At 54.1% G+C, this 18376-nt stretch overlaps 1 protein-coding gene across 1 annotated transcript in view; it reads right to left on the reverse strand.

Annotated features, from left to right (window-relative positions):
- Positions 1-18376, reverse strand: part of TBX4 (T-box transcription factor 4) — a 24430-nt gene that overhangs the window by 1239 nt on the left and 4815 nt on the right. The window contains exons 3-8 of the mRNA XM_085301254.1: positions 10631-10750; positions 9843-9990; positions 2617-2769; positions 978-1066; positions 586-827; positions 7-329 (exon numbers count right to left, since the gene is read on the reverse strand). Of these exons, the coding sequence (XP_085157380.1) occupies positions 7-329; positions 586-827; positions 978-1066; positions 2617-2769; positions 9843-9990; positions 10631-10750 (1075 nt within the window). The remainder of the gene's footprint in view (positions 1-6; positions 330-585; positions 828-977; positions 1067-2616; positions 2770-9842; positions 9991-10630; positions 10751-18376) is intronic.

Here is an 18376-nt window from a genome sequence, read left to right on the forward strand (position 1 = left end):
ATGGGCCGGGAAGGGCTGGTAGGGCACAGTCTCCACCGCCTGGACGCCGTAGCCCGCGTACGGCGCCACCGAAGTCCACATGTTGCAGCCCAGGGCGGGCGGCGGCGGCGGCGGCGGCGGCAGGTCGTCGACGGCCGGCACGGCGGCCATGTCGGCCCCGGCGCCCGAGTACATGCAGGCCTCGCGCGGCGGCACCTCGCCGCAGTACGAGGGGCTCAGCATGGGCTGGTCGTAGGGCGGCGGCGAGCGGAAGTAGTGGTCGTCCCCCACCGAGGAGGAGGCCTCCAGGTAGGAGCGTTTGCAGGGCAGGTCCAGGTGCCGGGCGCTCTCTGCGGGGGGGGGGGGGGGGGGGGCGAGAAACCGGAGGAGACAACGGCGGCGGTGAGGAGCGGGGCCCCCCGCCGCCGCCGCCCGCTCTGCCTGCCCCTCCTTCGGGGCTCCGAGTCCCAACCTGCCTCCCGCGGGACGCGACACGCACCGGGCAGCTGGAGCACCCTGGCCGCCGCCGCGGGCCCCTCTCCCGGCCCCGAACCCGCCCGCGAGACCGCCGGCCCCGAACCCGCGCGCGCCGCCCGGCTCCGTTACCTCTCCTCTTCAGGCAGTGATAGAAGAGCCCCGAGTCCCTCTGCGCCGTGAAGGTGTTGAGCGGCAGGTCCTGCGCCTCCGACGCGGCGAACTGCATGTGCGCGCCGTTCTCGTACTGGTAGTGCTGCAGCGTCTGGTGACCGCCGTGCAGCGGGCTCACGTCCGGCTTCGCGGCGAGCTGACCGTGCGTGGACACCAGCCGCTGCCTCATGATGCTTTTGGAAATCACCGGATACTCTTTGCTGAAGGAGGCGAGGAAAAAAAATAAAAAAAAAAACAACAAAAAGAAGACGACGACCGGTTAGACAGCAACGAGCCGGAGCCGGAGGACGAGGCCTGGCTCTCCCAGGGCTTTTCCAGCCCCGCACGCCCGGAGCCCTCCCCGGCCGTACCTCTGCAGGCGAGCCACGCGCAGGTCGCTGTCGTCGCTGCCCCGGAAGCCCTTAGCGAAGGGGTTGTTCTCGATTTTCAGCTGGGTTATCTTTAAAAGGAGGGAGGCGAGCGTAAGCTGCGCGGCGGCGGCGGGCCGGAGCCCGGAGGCGCCGTCTCGGGGGAAGGCCGAGCAGCGCGGTCCGGCGCCGACCCGCCGCCTCTTCCACGGCTGAGGTGAAATCCCCTTTAAAAACAGTCATGAGTTCACCTGTCTCATAGCCCTAGTAAATTAATTTTCCCTTGCCAGCCCCCTCCCTGCCCCCCTCCCTTTGCAAGGGTTGGACGCCCCGCTCATCCCGCTGGCAGGTATTTCCAGCACCATGATCTCCCTTCCCGCTCCCTTCTCTCCCAGAAACGCAGCAAAGTAATTCCCACGACGCAGTTTTCACAAATTAACCCCCACCCACACRCACCGCGTGGCTCCCTCTCAAGTGGAGCTAGGGGAAAAAAAATACCCTGATAAAACAGATACTAGCACCTGCACATTTGCTGTCTTACAGTGAATTTGCACCCGTACTGGGAGCCTTTGCTTGGTGGTGAAATCCCTAATCCAAGGGCACCAGGGACTTTCCCCACTGCCTTCGGTGGCAGCAGGGTTTCAGTCCCTCCCARTCACACCCCAGGCTCATTCCACCTGGCGGGGGAGTGCGGGCAATTTTGGGGGGAAAAAAACAGCTTTTCTCACAGATCCGTACTGAGGTTAGCTGGGATTATCCGATTCCCATTTCTGGGGGCCTCAGAGTCAGCCCCAAAACACAGGATCTCTTTTTTGTTGTTGTTCAGAACGACTGCTMTTTGCAAGGATATTTCTTGCTAGCCAGATATTTCTGAGCTAAAAGCTGGCTGGTGTTTTATTTATTTATTTTTAAGATGCCCAGACTGGGTCTTTAACTGCTAATGCCTACGAGAATACTTAACGCCCTTCCGTCACTTCTCTGAGGCCGGCATTTGCTCAGGCAGAGCGAGGTAGATCCCTGGCAGGCTCTTTTCCCAAGAATTAGGGCTTGTTTGGTGCATTTCCCCTAAACCCTCCTGCTCCAGGCGAGCGTGTGCAGCGCGCCAGGTCGCTCCGCCGCTGACGCCCGCCCAGGAGCACCTCTACGACATTGCAAGTATTCAGCTGGTGAAGCACTTTGGGCRTGAAAGGCACCACTGACACGCGCGACAGTTTAAGTAGGTATTAAATAAGCTCCCTGGTGCTTTTTTGGTTAACCATGTTTGGGCAACTGGTCATTGCACACCGACAGCTAGAGCCTCTCAAACAGGATTCTCCGGCGTGCCGCTTGCTCGTCCTCCCGCAGCAGCACAACCCCTCCGAGTCTTGTAACTGGCTTAGTAATTGCAAAACCTTGCAAGGCCTCTGCGCTTGGCGACCCGAAGGGCACGCAGGCACCCTACTTGGGAGGAAAGGAGCTGGCCACATTCCTGGGGAGGAAGAATTTTGCGGMTATGCCTGTTTCTGCCATTATTTTCCTAGGAATGTGTAAGGAAAGGGCCGAGACGGTAACGCACGCAGCTTGCAAGCTCGGTGGTGCAGCAGCGCTCTGGAAACACTAGTGGGGACGGCCAAGCGCCTTCGCCCGCCGGAGCCTCCCCTACCTTGTGGTTCTGGTAGGAGGTCACCGAGATGAAGGACGTCTCCGGGAAGACGTGGGTGCAGAAGGCCGTGTTCTTCGAGCCAAACGCGTTGTTCTCATCGGCCTTCACAATGTGCAGCCGCGGCTGGTATTTGTGCATTGAATTCAGAATGATCTGCAAAACAATTGATGATAAAAATGAAGAAGCTGAATTGAAAAAAAAATAGAAGAAGAAAAAARAACAGTAAAAGGGAAAGACTCAGCTATTGGGTAGAGCTTGCTAATGGGACATGTGAGCACACTGCCATGGTGCTGCCACGCTTTAGCCCTGCTTTCAAATTAGGAAAATACATGCATTATATAAATGCATATGAACCAGGACAGAACAGCTATCTACTATTTAGCGGCGAGCTGTCACACTGCGCTTTTAAGCTTTTCTAATCAACGCTCATTTTCTTACTGCTGTTGGACAGAGTCAGTCTAGGGAGGAAAAAAAAAAGATCATAAACCTTTTTTTTCCCCCAGCTCGTGTTGACACTGCACAATACATAATTCACCAGCAGACTGGTCCATAAAGAGTCCTAATAAATACTGTACCAAGCTGAAAAATACAGAGTTTAGCACAAGCAAAAAAATCATGGACACTACAGAAAAAGAAAAAAAAAAGGTACTTTTCTTTTATCTGCTGGCCAAAGCAAGCTACCAAAGAGCAGGTTTTCTCCTGCTGTGGACAGACGGTGCCCCAGCACCGTGGGCAGGGGCATCAACTCACACTGGCCGTAGGTTTAGCTGTTTTAAATGGACATTACTACAAAACGAGGAGGCTTTTGCTCCGTGCTCAGGCAAGCTTTCCCCGGCCGCTGCCGTGGATTATGTGTCCCAAACCCCTTCATCTGGCCGCGCTGCCCACGGTAGCTGGCTGCATCATATACCGCTCAAATGCAGTTTTTATTGCTGACGTTTTCCAGACGACCCTCGCTGCTCCCCAAGAGAGAGAATGAGGAATTTTTGGCATTTTATCAGCTTTGCACCACGTCTGTCGGCCACTTGGCTGCTGCTGAGCTGCAGGGAACGGAGCTGAGCGGGTCGGCTCAGGTTTTGGGTCGTAGCCTTTTCCGTGCTTTCATGTATCATAAAACAAAGCCGAGACAAGTAATGCCGGGGTGGGGGGGAGTTTCCAGGGGAAAACGGAGAGCCCCGGCGCCCTTCAACGCCCTCCGCACCAACAGCCACTGCAAAGCGGCGCGAATGGCCACCGAGCTATGCCGACCGCGCTGAAAAGCACTTTTTGATACCTGCTTTGAACCCAGTGAAGTCCAAGCAACTTCCAAAACCAGCAGCGCTGCCTCTGGAAGCATTTGGAAAAGGATTTCTGACAGATGCTAAAGGACACAGTTAAACTTGCTCAAAAATGCATTTTGAACTGCTCGGTATTTTAGAATTTTTTCTTTTTTGGGGGGGGAGGAGAAAAGACCTAAAAGTGGCTCAAATGTCCCCACTGCATTTACCCTGTTTTGCATTTCTGTCCCTCGCACCGATGCAAATACGCACCGCCGGCCGAAAACCCACGGGAACCGCGGCGCGCGGCGGCTAGCGGGAGCTCGCCTGCGGCCACGGCCGGGGATGGGGACGGGCAGCGGCTTCCCGCGGGCGCAGCACGGCCCCGCGGGACGGAAACCCGCCGCGGCACGCGCGCGACGAGGGCGGCAGAGGCAAAACCGGAGAAACCTCGCGGCGGCCGCGGAGCCCCCCGCCTGCGGCGCTCCCCTTGTCTTTTTGCAGCTGCCATTCCCCACCGCCAAAGTTTTACACGCTTGGAAAAAGAAAAACAACTCCCTCTTTGCATTTGGTTTAAATGTTGTGCATTTGAAAAGTCCTCCAAATAACAGCAACAAAAAGAAAAAGCCAAAAAAAAACACCCTTAGCTGCCTTTGCAAAGTCCGGTGCCAAAAATCCAGACTAAATAGTTTTAAAGGCTGCTGTGGAAAATTGCTCAGTGAGATTGGCTAAAAATACACAAAACAAATGTAAATTCCACTCCAGTGACGTACAGCAGTGGAAATGCTAACTTAAAGAATTGTGTCAGAAATGACAACTATTTTAATTGACAGGACAGAGAGCAACTGCTGTCCACAATGTTCGTGCAGGATGTAGCTCAGCAGAGCACCTAAAGACTTCCCGCGCCAGATAATCGGGATTTTTAGCAAAACAAGCATATTAAACAGAACAGACGTTCACTTAAGCGCTTGTAAGCTCAGTTTCCCCAAAGATGACACCGAAATAATAATTTTCTATTTTCTTTTGCTTTTATCTTTTTCATTGTGAGGGCACTGGGGGATTAATTTCCAGCGTGAAACTCTGCCACATGCATTTCGACACCACGTTTTCATATCAAACTTCAGAAAATTTGGAACATTACCTACTAAAAACCAAATGGTGTTCTGCCTTGGCTTGCTGCTGAAAATTGATATACTGGTTAATGGTATATTGGTTAGAGGGGACTTGCTATAATAAATGACAGGATACAAAATTGAAAATTTGAAAGAAATACACAGAAAAAATGAAAAATGGTGCTTCTTAGCCAGCACAGAGACACAGAGTGATACTAACCGAAAGCCTCTCTGCAACTAGTTGAGCTTTTCCATTTGGCTACAAAGATACAGCTCAGCTTGCATGAGATGAGCTCATACTGAGGAGCCTAATAAATACAAAATATTTTTTCTGTATTAAAAAAAAAAGAGGTAAACCAAGCAGATATTCCAACCACACTCCTCAAATTAGATGGCTGAATCCATATTTAGAAACTTGATACCGGGTTGACGTTGCGGCGCGTGGGAACGCCAGCTCCACCACCGTGGTGCTGGAAAACACACCGGGCTTTCGGGGAACAAAATGTCTAATTTTTAAAAAAAGGAAAAAAAAGGCCAGTGACTAGTGCGTCTAGCCCGAGCGACACTGCTGCCGGGGTGCGAGGAGCTGGGGCACGCGCAGCGCGGCCGGCCGGGCGCGCGCCAGCTCGCACGGACAGCGCTCCTCCTCCGGCCGCTGGCTCCTCCGTGCGGATCACACAGTTGGCAGCAGCTGGAACTGAAAATGCAACAGTGCTCGACTTTCTTTTTTTTCTTTTGGCATTCTCCAGTCAGCAACAAAAGTCAAAAAAACGGCGTCGTTTGCTCCTTCCATTTAATTTTGCTTTGGAAAACATAACGCTTCAGCATCCAGCCTTGCAGACCGCCGAGTAACGTCAGCCGCGGGCTCTGAAGACATTTGCCATTTTGCAGGATTGGGCCCCCCCGGGSCACAGCTCGCGTGGGTATGGGACTGCATCGCTTGCTGCAATGCAAACTTGCCTCAAAATCACTGCAAAAAAATGTATTTACTTTCATATGAAATTCGGGGAGTTGATTTAAGAGAGCTCACTGTTTCTCCAAGGTATCGTATGTCATATGATGCAGTGGTTGCTACAGCAACTACCCTTTTTATATTGAATAGTAAATGGCTATGAAAAAGCCACATAATTTTATGGTTGCTCTCAGGGGATCACATAACTAATATAAAATCTCTCATTTTAATATATTCTCTGCTTCTTTCTTCCTTCCTTCTATTCTTTGTAAACTCAGAAAGCCTGTGCRCTCAGGAGGGACCCGGTGCTGAGCCGATCCGCACACGCCGGGCCGCGGAGCKGGGGAAAACCGCCCCAAAGCAAGCCCCAAGGAGCGCAAAAAAGAGCGCCGTAACCAAAGAGAAATCTGAAATGCAGCMGCAGAGCCCTCCCCTGAAACGAGGGGAGGAAGGGGGGGAAAAGGGGAAAAAAGAGTCCTGCATCTGCACCAACTCTGGCCTTTCCCAAAAGAYGGTGCCTTGGCAAGTGCCCCGGCCCGGCCCGGTGCCAGGGACGATGCGGATCTGCCCGCGTTGGAGCGGGCTGGGAGCGGGTCGAGGATCCRGGACGCTCGCCCGGGGCCGGGCTCAGCTCCCCGGCTCTTCTGCAAGCAGCCGCCGCCGCGGCCGCGCATCTCCTTAACATCCACCGCCTCCGACGGGGTCAGCTGTCCCGAACCGCGCTCTGCGGGAGGAAGGGTTCAGAAACTCCACAGCTCAGCGTGGGCTTCGCTCGCTCATCCTGCTCGGGACAAACCAGCCGTCCGCAGGGAAAGGCGGGCGCGAAGCGCAGCGTTCCTCCTGGCGCTTTACCCAAGAGCTGGAAAACCCTGGGAAAAGGTGCAATGTTCCTCATGACAGGGCCAGAGCTGTGATTTCTTTCTTTCTCTCTCTTATTTTTCTTTTTCTTCTCCTCTCTTCTCCATCCTTTTTCATCCAAGGTCAGAAACGAACCCCGCGCTGGGGCAGCTCCGGATGCAGCCGCGGGGCGAGGGCTCTGAGCGYAGGAGAGCCGGGCGCCACCGCCGCTCAGCCTTACTTCAGGATCTGCCTCCGGTCAAGCTTTTAGGAAAAAAATCTCTGCGTTTGACTCATATAAACCACTAACAACAAAAAGGTTGTTTAGGTTCTGTTTAGGAGAAGGGATGCAAATCCGCTTCTCAAGCCAGCACGGTGCTCCGCGGCGGCGTCCGGCTCTGCTCCTCTCCCGCTGGAGCAAAGCAGACCATGCAAAGCTTCACGGTGGGCTTCCTAACCGATCCGTGCACYGCTACGCGTCAGATCAGCTGCAAAGCCCAGAACGGATGGGGGAAAAAAAGAAAAGAAGAAACTTTGCATAGAAATGCTGTTGGCAGAGGCAGACTGAGCGATCTCCCCCAAAAAACGGCTGTGGTGTTCGACCTTAGGGCCAAACACAAACTTTTTCACATATAAAACAGACCGAGGAAAAGCCAGTCGCGAGAAGGAAACGTGGGCCGAGGCTGAGGACGCCGAGCGGCCCCGCTCCGGCTGCGGCGAGCGAAGCGGCGTCTCCCTGCCGCGGCTCCGGGCCCGGGGAAACGCTCGCGCTGCGCCCGCCGGGCTGGCGCAGACTCGCACGCCAGCGGCCCGCTAGGAAACCGCCCGGCCGCAAAGCATAAAGCAAACAAATAATAATAATAAAAAAAAGATCTAAATAAAATATAGGGGGTTATAAGATTAATAGGACATTAATGTAATTAGCTCGCTGGAGCACGCCTGCCATGCAGTGGCAGAAAAGGGCTAAAATCAGATTAGCAGACAAATAAGAGGGCAACCCCAAGACGAGGGGAAAAAATRGAGTCTTTCACTGAAGGTCAAATAAAACCAAGTGAGTAAATAATAAATACGGGGAGAAGTAACAGCGCTCATCAAATCGAAGCCCTGCGGCAAGCGCCGGGCGCTCGGCGAGCAGGGGCCGCGGCAGGGCCGAGCCGGCGGGTCCGCGCGGCGCCGCTGGCCCGGCCAGGGAGGCCCGGTCCGCAGCGGGCTGCGGCCCCGGGACGGCAGCGCCGCGTCGCCCTGCGTTTCACCGCAGCCGGCACCGGCTCTCTATCAGCGCTGGAGGCGCCCCGGCCGAGCGGGTTTCGGGCGCTGCCGCCGGCGGACGTAGGGCAACTCGGATTAATTTACCGATGAACTAATTGCAGTAATTCGCGATTACCGCCTCTTTGCTTTGCACGGGACAGCCGAGGCGAGGGGTGCCCTGCCCGGCAGGCTGCAGCACGGGGCTGGCGAGAGCCGCGCAGCGACCCGCAGCGCCTCGTCCCCGCCCGGGACCCGCGCCGAGGAACGCTTTCTGCTTTTCCTTCCTTTCCTCCCACGTTAAGCGCCTGCCAAAAAACGGTTAATGCAGAAAAGGGGCTACGTCGCGCCGAGCTCGCTGGCAGCACGCCTCTCCCCCGCCTCCTCTCCCGACACCGCCAGCGCTTCCCGTCTGCGAGGAGCCGCGGGAGCCGGCGCGGGATACGCGGGGATTCCTCCGGGCGCGGAGCGGCGGCAGGCGCCCGCTTTTCTGACGGCTGGTTTCTGCTCCCCCCCCCCCTTTTTCCTTTTTCCAGGAGCGGGAACGAGCTCCTCCGAACGAGGAGCTTGTTGTTACTCGCAGTTCAGCGCCTTGGCTGGGAGGACCCCGAACACGCACCGGGCAAACACGACGGAGGGAAAACACTTCCCCAAAGCTATCGCGGGCATTTCCCCACGGGACCGGCACCGAGGCGGGACGGCTCACGGGGACGAGCCGGGACCCCGCGTCGCGAGCGGCGCTTCGCGGGAGGAGGCACGGTATTTACCGAAAGGGGGAGGGGGGGGTCCATCTGCCAGTGTGAAAACTGCAGTTAAAAAAGATGACAAAAGTCAGGAAAAGCAAACGTTTAAAGTTGCAGAAACAGCACCGCGCATCCTGTTTGCTCTAGGGCCACATCGAACATCCTGTACGCGCTACGGCTTACGTTTTGCAGCAAAAACAGCAATCTGCCAGGCTGCACAGTTAGCCAGGGCAAAGAGAAAAAACAAGAAGAAAGTCACATGCAAAGCAACCAGGGCAGCACGGCTGCCGAGACCTGAACTTTGGTGTTTGCCGACTTTATGCAATTTTTACCACGTAGCCTTTAACGTAGCTCTCTGCATTTAATTCCTGCCACGCTTCTCCCCCTTTAAAAGAAGCGGGGAGGGATGAGCTCGCCCGGGATGGCTAAGGTCAGCACTAAACGGGCCCCAGGAGCCTCTGACGCTCACCCGCTTTTGGTGATTTGGCGCACGACCGTTTTGCAGCGATTCCCCTGCCGACCTCCTCGCAGCCCCCCCCGGGCGCAGGTTAAAATCATGCACTGGGATGCAGACGGGGCTGCCTTACCTGGGCTGCGAGGAGCATCTGAGGTCACTAAAATTAGAAGGATTTTAAAACCCCCATCTTCCCTTTCCTCCAGACAGTGAGGTTTGTTTATTTTTGCATGTCTTGCAGCTCGGACAGTGCAAACCAGACGGGCCGGTATTTTTATATGTATTATATAAAGCGTCCCTTCGGCTGGCAGGCTGCAGGGCCCTTGTTCTGGGTTATTAAATCCGCTGGGGCAGATAACTGTGTGCTTCCCGCTTCTGCGTTTGCAATACACATGCATTAAGATTTTCCAAATAAAATCCTCCAGTTTTTATAGGGCCGCTGAAGCCAGCTTGGAAAACACYGAGTTTATGCAACCGGCTGCCGCGAGCGCCGCGCGCGGCCGAGGCCGGGYTGGAAACCCGGCGGCACCGCCTGGGAGCATCCCGGGGGGGGGGAGGCGGAAAATAAAACCGCCGGGCCCCGCGCGCCCGCCTCGAGCGGCACCGCCTGCGCCGCTTCTCTCTTACATGTCCAAAGGGGTCGAGGTGGTTGTTGGTGAGCTTCAGCTTCTGGAAGGAGACGAGCTGCCGCATCCAGTGGGCTCCGGTGGCCGGCGAGTCGGGATGGACGTAGAGCCGCCCCGGCATGGCCGGCTCTGCCTTCCCCGCCACCATCCTGCAACGAGAGCGCCCGCGTCACCGCTCCCCCCGAGCGCCCAGCCCTCGGCGGACGCTCCGCGCGCTCCGGCGGCGCCGCGCCGGCACGGCCACGCTGCGAGCCGGGTAAGGCGGGGAGCCCCAAAACACCGCCGGCTCCCCCGGAGGCATGAAACGACCAGGGGCAACAGCCCTAGGGCTGGCAAAAACCCGGAATAATAAAATAAAATAAAATAAAATAAAATAAAATAAAATAAAATAAAATAAAATAAAATAAAATAAAATAAAATAAAATAAAATATAAAATAATAAAAATGCGAAAAGGGAGTTGGCTCGGGGGCCGGCTGCGGGGGGTCAGCCCGCAGCATCTCCTCTGCCGCGGCATCCCATCGCGGATGCTCCGGAGGCAGAAAACGCGCCGCTTCCCTCAGCAGCCTGTTCCCATCACCCAGCCTGCTCGTCGGGACTCTTAATTTCAGTTTTCTCTGGTTCTACCTTCCAGCCACTGGCTCTCGTTGCACCTGCTGCTGCTCCAGCGAGGAGCCCCCAGACCTTGGTGCTCCCCGCGGGGAAGGGCTTAACGCTGTCCTCTGGGCTTGTACCGCAAACGGTCAGTACGACCGCAGCTTTCTTTTTTTAAGCAAGACACATTTTCTTACCATTTATTGTCACAGAATTTATACCGGTGATCATCGGCCGGGACGATGTCGATCAGCAGGATGTACTTGGTCTTGGGGTTCATCCCGGTTACTTTAACCTTGTAGCTAGGAAACATCCTCCTTATGGAAAGCAAAGGGTTAACACGTTAGTGAGCACACCGGGACCGCGGTGGGACCGGGACCGCGGTGGGACCCAGCCCGAGCCCACGGTGGGACCCAGACCATGGTAGGACCAAGACCATGGTGGGACCCAGATCATGGTGGGACCCAGCCCGAGACCACAGTGGGACCCAGACCATGGTGGGACCAAGACCTTGGTGAGACCAAGACCTTGGTGGGACCCAGATCATGGTGGGACCCAGCCCGAGACCACAGTGGGACCCAGACCATGGTAGGACCAAGACCATGATGGGACCCAGATCATGGTGGGACCCAGCCCAAGACCACGGTGGGACCCAGACCACGGTGGGATCCAGACCACAGCATGACCCAGCCCGAGCCCACCAGACCATGGTGGGACCCAGACCATGGTGGGTCCCAGSCCGTGGCGCAGAGCCCCGGGCAGGACACGCCGAGGGCTCTGTGCCAGCCGAAGCCAGTGGCACGGCCRCAGCTCTGCTTCGCCCAGGGCTCCTCTCCGCCCGGGAACGTGGCGCGAGGCCGGAGCCGCGTGCACGCGTCTCTGCTGAAGCTGCATGGCCTGCACTTGAAGTCCCGTTGGCTTTGCAGGAGACATCGCAATCTGGCCCAAATGGCAAATTTTGCATGGAACGGTGTATTATCAAAGAATATTTTTATGTATTACATAAATAAAGACTATTTGCACTACTCAAGACCATGTTGCTACACCACTACGGCCGCGACCTGATGCTACGTTTCTTTGGGATCGGCTGGGTAGGTGCAAGCGCTGCCAGGACTACGGACCAAATCAGCACCAGGGATTTGCACGATCAGGCACCTTAAATCCCACGAGCACCTTTTCCCTTGGCTCCACGTTCTCAACCTCATGCAAGAAAAAAATAAAACCCTCCAACTCTCCAAGTCATCGGTGGAAAGGGGCTCACGGCCGGCCGGCGTGCCGGCYACCACCGCCGAGCTCGGCGCCACCATCTCATGACCGCTGGGGCGAAACGGCCACAAAATGGGCCCTGTTAGCAATCGCTTCAATTGGCGCTTTTTTTTTTTTNGGGGAAAAAAAAAAAAAAGTCGCCCCGCGTGCAGTCCAGATGTTTGCCGGGTAATTAGCGGGGCTACAAAGGGGTGCTTTACCYGTGTCCGTCTTTGATTTCCACCCGCAAACCCGGCGCTCCCCTTAACCTTGCCCTCAGACAGGTAAGCACCTGTATAAATACAGCAGGACGTTTCCATTGGCGAACACACAGCCCGATTCACACGTTTGAAAAAATGGCATCAGGAATCCGACCTGAATGCCAAGACTTTTTTTTTTCTTCTTCTTCTTTTTTTTTTAATTAGGCCTTAAGATTACTTTTTAAAATGCAACAAAAAAAAAGAAAGAGGAAAAATTAACGAAAAAGCAGAAACACAACGGATGCAACCGGGCGGCTCCCGAGTCGCACTGGCGGGACCTTCTGCAGCCGGGCTTTTTATAACATCTAGCTTCTGAATTTCTTTTTTGCCCAATCATTTCATACACCGCTGTACATCCAAGCTGCTAAAGTAGCTGGACTGATATATTGTAAATGTTAAGTGCTTTTTTAATGGCATTTAAAATTAAGCTTCAGCATATGGAGTTCATATAGCATAGACATGCCTGAGTTTATAATGTTCTTTAGTATAGCCCTCTAAAATAAATACAAAGAGCCAAAGTACTACTATAATATATACAGCCGAAATTCTTTCAGGATAACAAATGGGAACTCGCATCTGATTGAAGGTGTTGCTTAACTTGCAAACCGCTGAGTATCTCGCAGTGGTAGCATTGCACTCGGCAAGTCAGCCGCGCGGGATACGGTGACGTTTGCCAATTTGCTGCATTCTTTTCCAGGAAAACATGGGGTAGATTTTAGTAATTTGGCTATGCATGGACATTTCATCATTATTATTAGCTGCTGCATTTTGGCCTTTAAAATATATATATATATATGCGACTAATGTGCTGTCCAGGGACTTGTCAGTTTAATTTTCTTAATGAAAACATATTTCTCAACCCCTTGGCAGAGGCTCATTTAGCAAATATCTCTTTGCAATACGATACAAACATGGGCTGTGTGTTTCTGGTGAGAAGGCGTGACAAACCCAAGGTCTGGGTCCAAAAACTTGCAGTCATCGAGTTTCAATTTAAAAAAAAAAATAGCGAGTGAGAGCACCCAGTATCATGTCCTGGCTCTTCTTATAACGTCCCGTTTGAAACGGGGCAGCAGAAAAAGCAAGCGCAGCCGCCCGGCGGTAGGAGACCAGTGGGCTACAGTGGGGCTATACAGCTCGCTGGTGAGCCCTGGGAAGTGGCCAAAAATCTGCCGGCTCGCCCAAATTTACTACGGGTCAATGGAGCTACTCACAGCGAGCGGCTCTTCGTTCAGTAGTAGCTTTGCATAAGCGGCCCCTCTGCCAAATCTCTGCAGGCAGAAATCCTCTTGCGGATGGGCGTTCTCAGTAGAGAAAGAAGCGGTATTCTCCCCCTCTCCCTCTCTCGCCTTTTTTTTACTTTTTTTCTTTTTTCTTTTTTTTTTCTTTTTTCTTTTTTTTTTGCATCGGCCACATTTCCTCGACGATAGCTTGCTTCATCCTCTCTCGCTCACGGCTCTGAAAATGCTGCAGAACAGTCCAGTATCCATGAAAAAAAAAATCACCAGCCTCTTTCCAAGGCCGACTGGAGAAGTCGGGCACGGGTTTCCCGGCGGCGGATGGGCACCCAATTCTCCGAAACGCCTCCTGCGAGGCGCAGCCCGTCCCCCCYGGCCAGGCAGCACGTGGATACACCTTGTGTCGCCCCCCGCCGCGCGCCGGGCAGGGAACGCGGCAGGGATCGGCCGCCGGAAACGGCCCGTCTGCCCCCGAAACGGTCCCGCCGAGGAGGCCTCCCGGCGCCGGCGAGCGCTCCAGACCCCCCCGGAAAGGCCGGAGCGGGGTGTCGCGGGGAAGCCAAAGCTGTCGCACGTGCGCTGAAGCAGTCGGGCACGGTCGGACACGGCCCAGCCAGGCGTCTGCCCGGACCGTGGTGTCCGCCCGGACCGTCGTGTCCGCCCAGACCATCACGTCCGCCCAGACCATCACGTCCGCCCGGACCATCACGTCCGCCCGGACCATCACGTCCGCCCGGACCGTCGTGTCCGCCCGGACCATCACGTCCACCCGGACCGTCGTGTCCGCCCGGACCATCACGTCCGCCCGGACCATCACGTCCGCCCGGACCGTCGTGTCCGCCCGGACCATCACGTCCACCTGGACCGTCGTGTCCACCCGGACCATCACGTCCGCCCGGACCATCACGTCCGCCCAGACCATCACGTCCGCCCGGACCATCGCCTCTTCTGCAAAGCACAGAGCAGCCCCAGCTTGGCAGCGTTCAGAGCCCGCTCACCCCTCGCACGTCTCCAGCTCCCCCTGGTCCAGAAGGCACCACGTGGGCTTCCCAGTGCCACCTCCACGGTCTTCTCCTATGCCCTGCACAACCCCCTCGGCCGGTTTAGTGGCTTGGAGAGGCTCGTTTCCCCCCAAAACACCGCAGCRCTGGGTCACGGTCCACCAGCGTCCGAAGGGGAAGAGCTAAGCGAGCTTTTACGTTCGCCTGGCAGAGCCGTCCTCAAGGGAAGCGACTGCAGGAGAGAGGAGATGGAAGCGTGGTTGGTGCAAGGGGCACCCGCGCCGAGGCACTAAAACCCTGCGGCCCGGCACTCGGCCGTCGTGCCTCGGGCGCCGTGGCAGCGTAACGCCGCGGCCCCGGCTAAACCCTTCCCTGCAGCTCGGTGCAGGAGAAATGCAGCGAAACCAGTAAAAGCCAGGAAAATAAACAAGCGGCACAACTCCGTAGCCCTCCCAAGCTTCAAAGATGATGTGCTAGTGAATTATTTGTTCTGATAATGAAGCAGTCACTGCTTAGCTAAGTTTATGCTAGGCACATTTTATCTCTCCATGATATTCACAAATTGTTTTAAAATGAACTGTTAGAATAAGCATCTCTTGTTTATTTATTTATTCTAGGACTATCCAATCCCCTCAGCCACGGAGCAGTTACTGACACCGAGCCAAAGCTGCTCTTACGATCAAACAAAGTTTAATTAATGTGTAATTGGCTGGTTGGATTTGCAGCAGAGCGATAAGCGGGGAAGCAGCRCTCTCATTTAAGGCACGAGTTGCCAGCCTCTGGGGCTCGGCCGCTTCGGGCATCTCATCCAGCTGCCGAGCGCCCACGCGAGCAAGCTTGGCCGGGTACCGGCGGGACGAGCAACGGCAGCGCTCCCAGCGCCCCCCGAGTCTGATTTTAGGTGGGGGTCGGGAACCGAACCGCCGAAAGCATCCGAGCTGATGGAAGACCTGGAGATGGTTGTCCAAGGGCAGGCTGCCCCGGGCCACATCCCTCGCTCCGACACCATCGCCTCTGGTGCTCCCGGTTCCCCGCGGGAACTGGGCACGGGTGGGTGGCGAGCAAGGAGGTCCCGGGACCCAGAGCCCGCGGCCCTGGCGGAGCCCATCTCCTACCCCGTCTCCTCCTCGAAGGACGCTGTGGGCGCTGCCCGACGTCCGCGGCGCCGGATGGGGGCCCGGTCCCCCCCGAGCGTTTCACCCTGCCTTTACGGGGGCAGAAACGTCCTGCGGCGCTTTGGCGGGGCGGAAACTGAAGCTCCACTTTCAAAAGGAGTTTCAGAAAGACAAAAGATTTCCAAAAAAACRCCCAGCGACCTTCAAATCCCCAGTTTTGGGGATGGTCAAGTAAAGCTACCTTGAAGGCAGCGGTTTTCTAGAAACTCCAGTATGGTGCTTTGGGAAAAGGCGATGTTCACAGCGTGCCAAGTTGTGAAAAGACTGGGGGAAAAAAAATCACCCAACATACRTGAAAATCTTGCCTAAAAAGCCCTATGTTGGCTAAAAGACCAGCTCCTCAAAGGYGGCTGGGCACATCAAGACACATCTAGCGATGTTTTCAAAGAACCGAGCCAGATTACGCACCTAAACTCCCAATAAGGAGCAATCTGGCCCCAAATTCTGCTTGAAAATTGGTTGCRCTGGCTTACAAATGCGATTCCTCGTCCTCATTGCTCAGGAAAGAAAGGAGTGGTGCGCCGAGACTTCAAGCACCACGTTTTCGTTTTGATGACCCTTCTTATTTTTTTCTGATTTCCCTTCTTCTGACAAGTATTTCTTCCACTGACTTAAGGCATCTTTAAAAATAATATTCTCCGGGGTAGATTAAAACAAATTTGGGGATGTCAGCTGTTCCTTTTAGCTTTTTAAATGGCATTTCCTTTTTGATAGATTCTTGCTTTCAGAAAATACTTTAAGAGAGATCAAAGAGCTCTCCAACACGGTCCCATTTTCCCAGTGTATTCTAGCCCTCCAGTCCCTTATTTCTCTTATCACCCGCGCCGCTCCGCTATGACGCTCTGTATACAAAGTAAGAGCCGTTAACTTTGAAGTGCTGGATTAGCCCATGCCAGATCCTTGCTTCAGAATAACAAACAATACAGGTTCAACAGGAGTTCTCATCAGTAGTTCATTTTTCAGCCCCAAATTCACTGTCACTAACACAAGCAACATTGAACTCTCGGTCCATGGCCCGATAGGGGAGATTTATCTGGTGGCAGGACCATGACCTAGTGATGAGAGGGTCAGACAGTTAGGGAATTTTTATATTCTGGAATGAGGAGGTTATATATTTTTTTTGCTGGCTAGCACATCTGATTTTTAAATAAAACATTGTTTCTCACGTACTTGAGAACTTGGCTGACTGCAGGGCTCCGTTCCCGGCGCACRACGTTTCCTCTCTTTGCGCCCCACRATTTGCGCCCCAGCATCCATCGCAGCGGGATGCTCCTCCGCTAGTCCCGTTTTCCCACCGCCGGAGCGCAGCAGGAAGGGCCTCGGTGCAAAAGGGCGGCCGCCAGTGCCCGGGCGCTGCGGCGAGCCCGCGGCCCGGCCGAGGGACGTCTTCCCCGCTCGGCATTTCCCTCGGGCAAGCGGCTCCACGCAGCCCGGCYGGCCTCGAGGCGAGCGGGGAAACGCACCGAGCCGCCCACGGCCCCGACGGCTAACRAACCCGAAGAGGGAAGCATATTAAAAAACAACAACAAAAAAAACAAAAACAACAAAAAAAAACATATCCCTGCCTCGCTCGGCATGCAAGAGCTCCGTCTTCCTTGCCAAAGCCGTTGACATCTTCAGCAGCGCGGCCAAGAGCCGTCAGCGTTTGCTCCCGCTCCTCGCGCTCGACGCAGCGGTTCGCCCTAGCAGGGTGATTCCAGGACCCTGAATTTAGGACGAAGCAGATCAAACATTCCTCAAATATCTACTTTATTTCCAAGTTTTAAATTGATGGCTCACATTCCACCGCTGATCTAGGATATTAAATAGGTGGGTTTGCTTTTGGATCAAAACCCTTTAGCAGAGATTTTTGTAGCTGCCTTAAAAGATTTTTGGACAAGTATTTCCCTTTAACTGTAATGAGAACTGGGCATCCGCATGCCCTGCAGAGCCATGGAAAATGTAACTTTTAAAGGATTATTCAGAGAAGAAAGCTGCACCGGCTTAGCCAAAGCATTTATACTTCTTCAAACCTTGATGTCCTAAAAACTAGTTTTATTTTGGTTTACTAAAGTTGATTGGTAACAGATTTTTTCTTATACTGAAATAAACCACTTTTAAAATGAAATTTGAACATCTAAAGGGAGTTTGCGTCTTTTCCACACATGCGAACTGCTTTATTGACTTTTTTTTTGTGCAGTATTTTCCTACACATGCTTCTTAAAACCTGCTACCATACAGACTGAGGCCACCTTCGTACCTGGGCGCGTCCTGTTTTAAGGTCRAAACTGAATTTCAGCGCCCCAATCCCACTGCTGACACTGCTAGGACAGTTGTGCTACTTTAGAGGAATTACGTATTATTTTCTTTGCAGTGACTGCCACAGAAAGGTGTTCAGACATCATGTGAACTGTGTTTCTTATTGATGAGCCATAAGCTACATCACATCGCTCGTCGGCAAATGTTCTGGATAGAAACTGCACGCTCAAAGGCCGGCGCCGCGGAAAAAACAGGGAAGGGCTAGACCTAAATCAAGGACTACAGAATATAAAGAAATCCTGAGCAAGGAAGATTGGGGATGTGAAAATTAATGTCCTGCAGAAATCAGATTTGGGAGATGTAACAAAGAATTACGAGAAATRTAGCAGGTTTTTCCACAAGGCTCACTTAAAAAAAAAAGAAAAAAGAAAAAAAAAACAGTTAAACAGCACCACGAAAGAGCAAGAAGCCAAAACTAGAAAGAAAGGCGTATGGCGAAGTATCTCATTTACCTCCTGCTTTACCTTTCCACATACAACTTTGTCGCTACTGAATGCCCACCATGCAAACGCAACGGCGCGTGCCGGGCAGGCCGGGTGCCAGGGCGCGCGGCCGGCCCCGCGGCGGACCCACGGCTTCGCCGGATTCCTGCCTCCCCGCTCAGATGGGGGCATTTAACAGGACCTCGCTGCTCGGAAAAATGCTGTTGCTGYAAATGGGAGGCTTTCTGAAAAATTAAAATCTTACTTTTATATAAATATGCATATATAAAAAATACATATATATATA

This window comes from Rhea americana, unplaced genomic scaffold, assembly GCF_003343005.1.
Source record: "Rhea americana isolate MKP2758 unplaced genomic scaffold, rheAme1 scaffold_175, whole genome shotgun sequence".
In the NCBI taxonomy this organism is placed as follows: Eukaryota; Metazoa; Chordata; class Aves; order Rheiformes; family Rheidae; genus Rhea; species Rhea americana.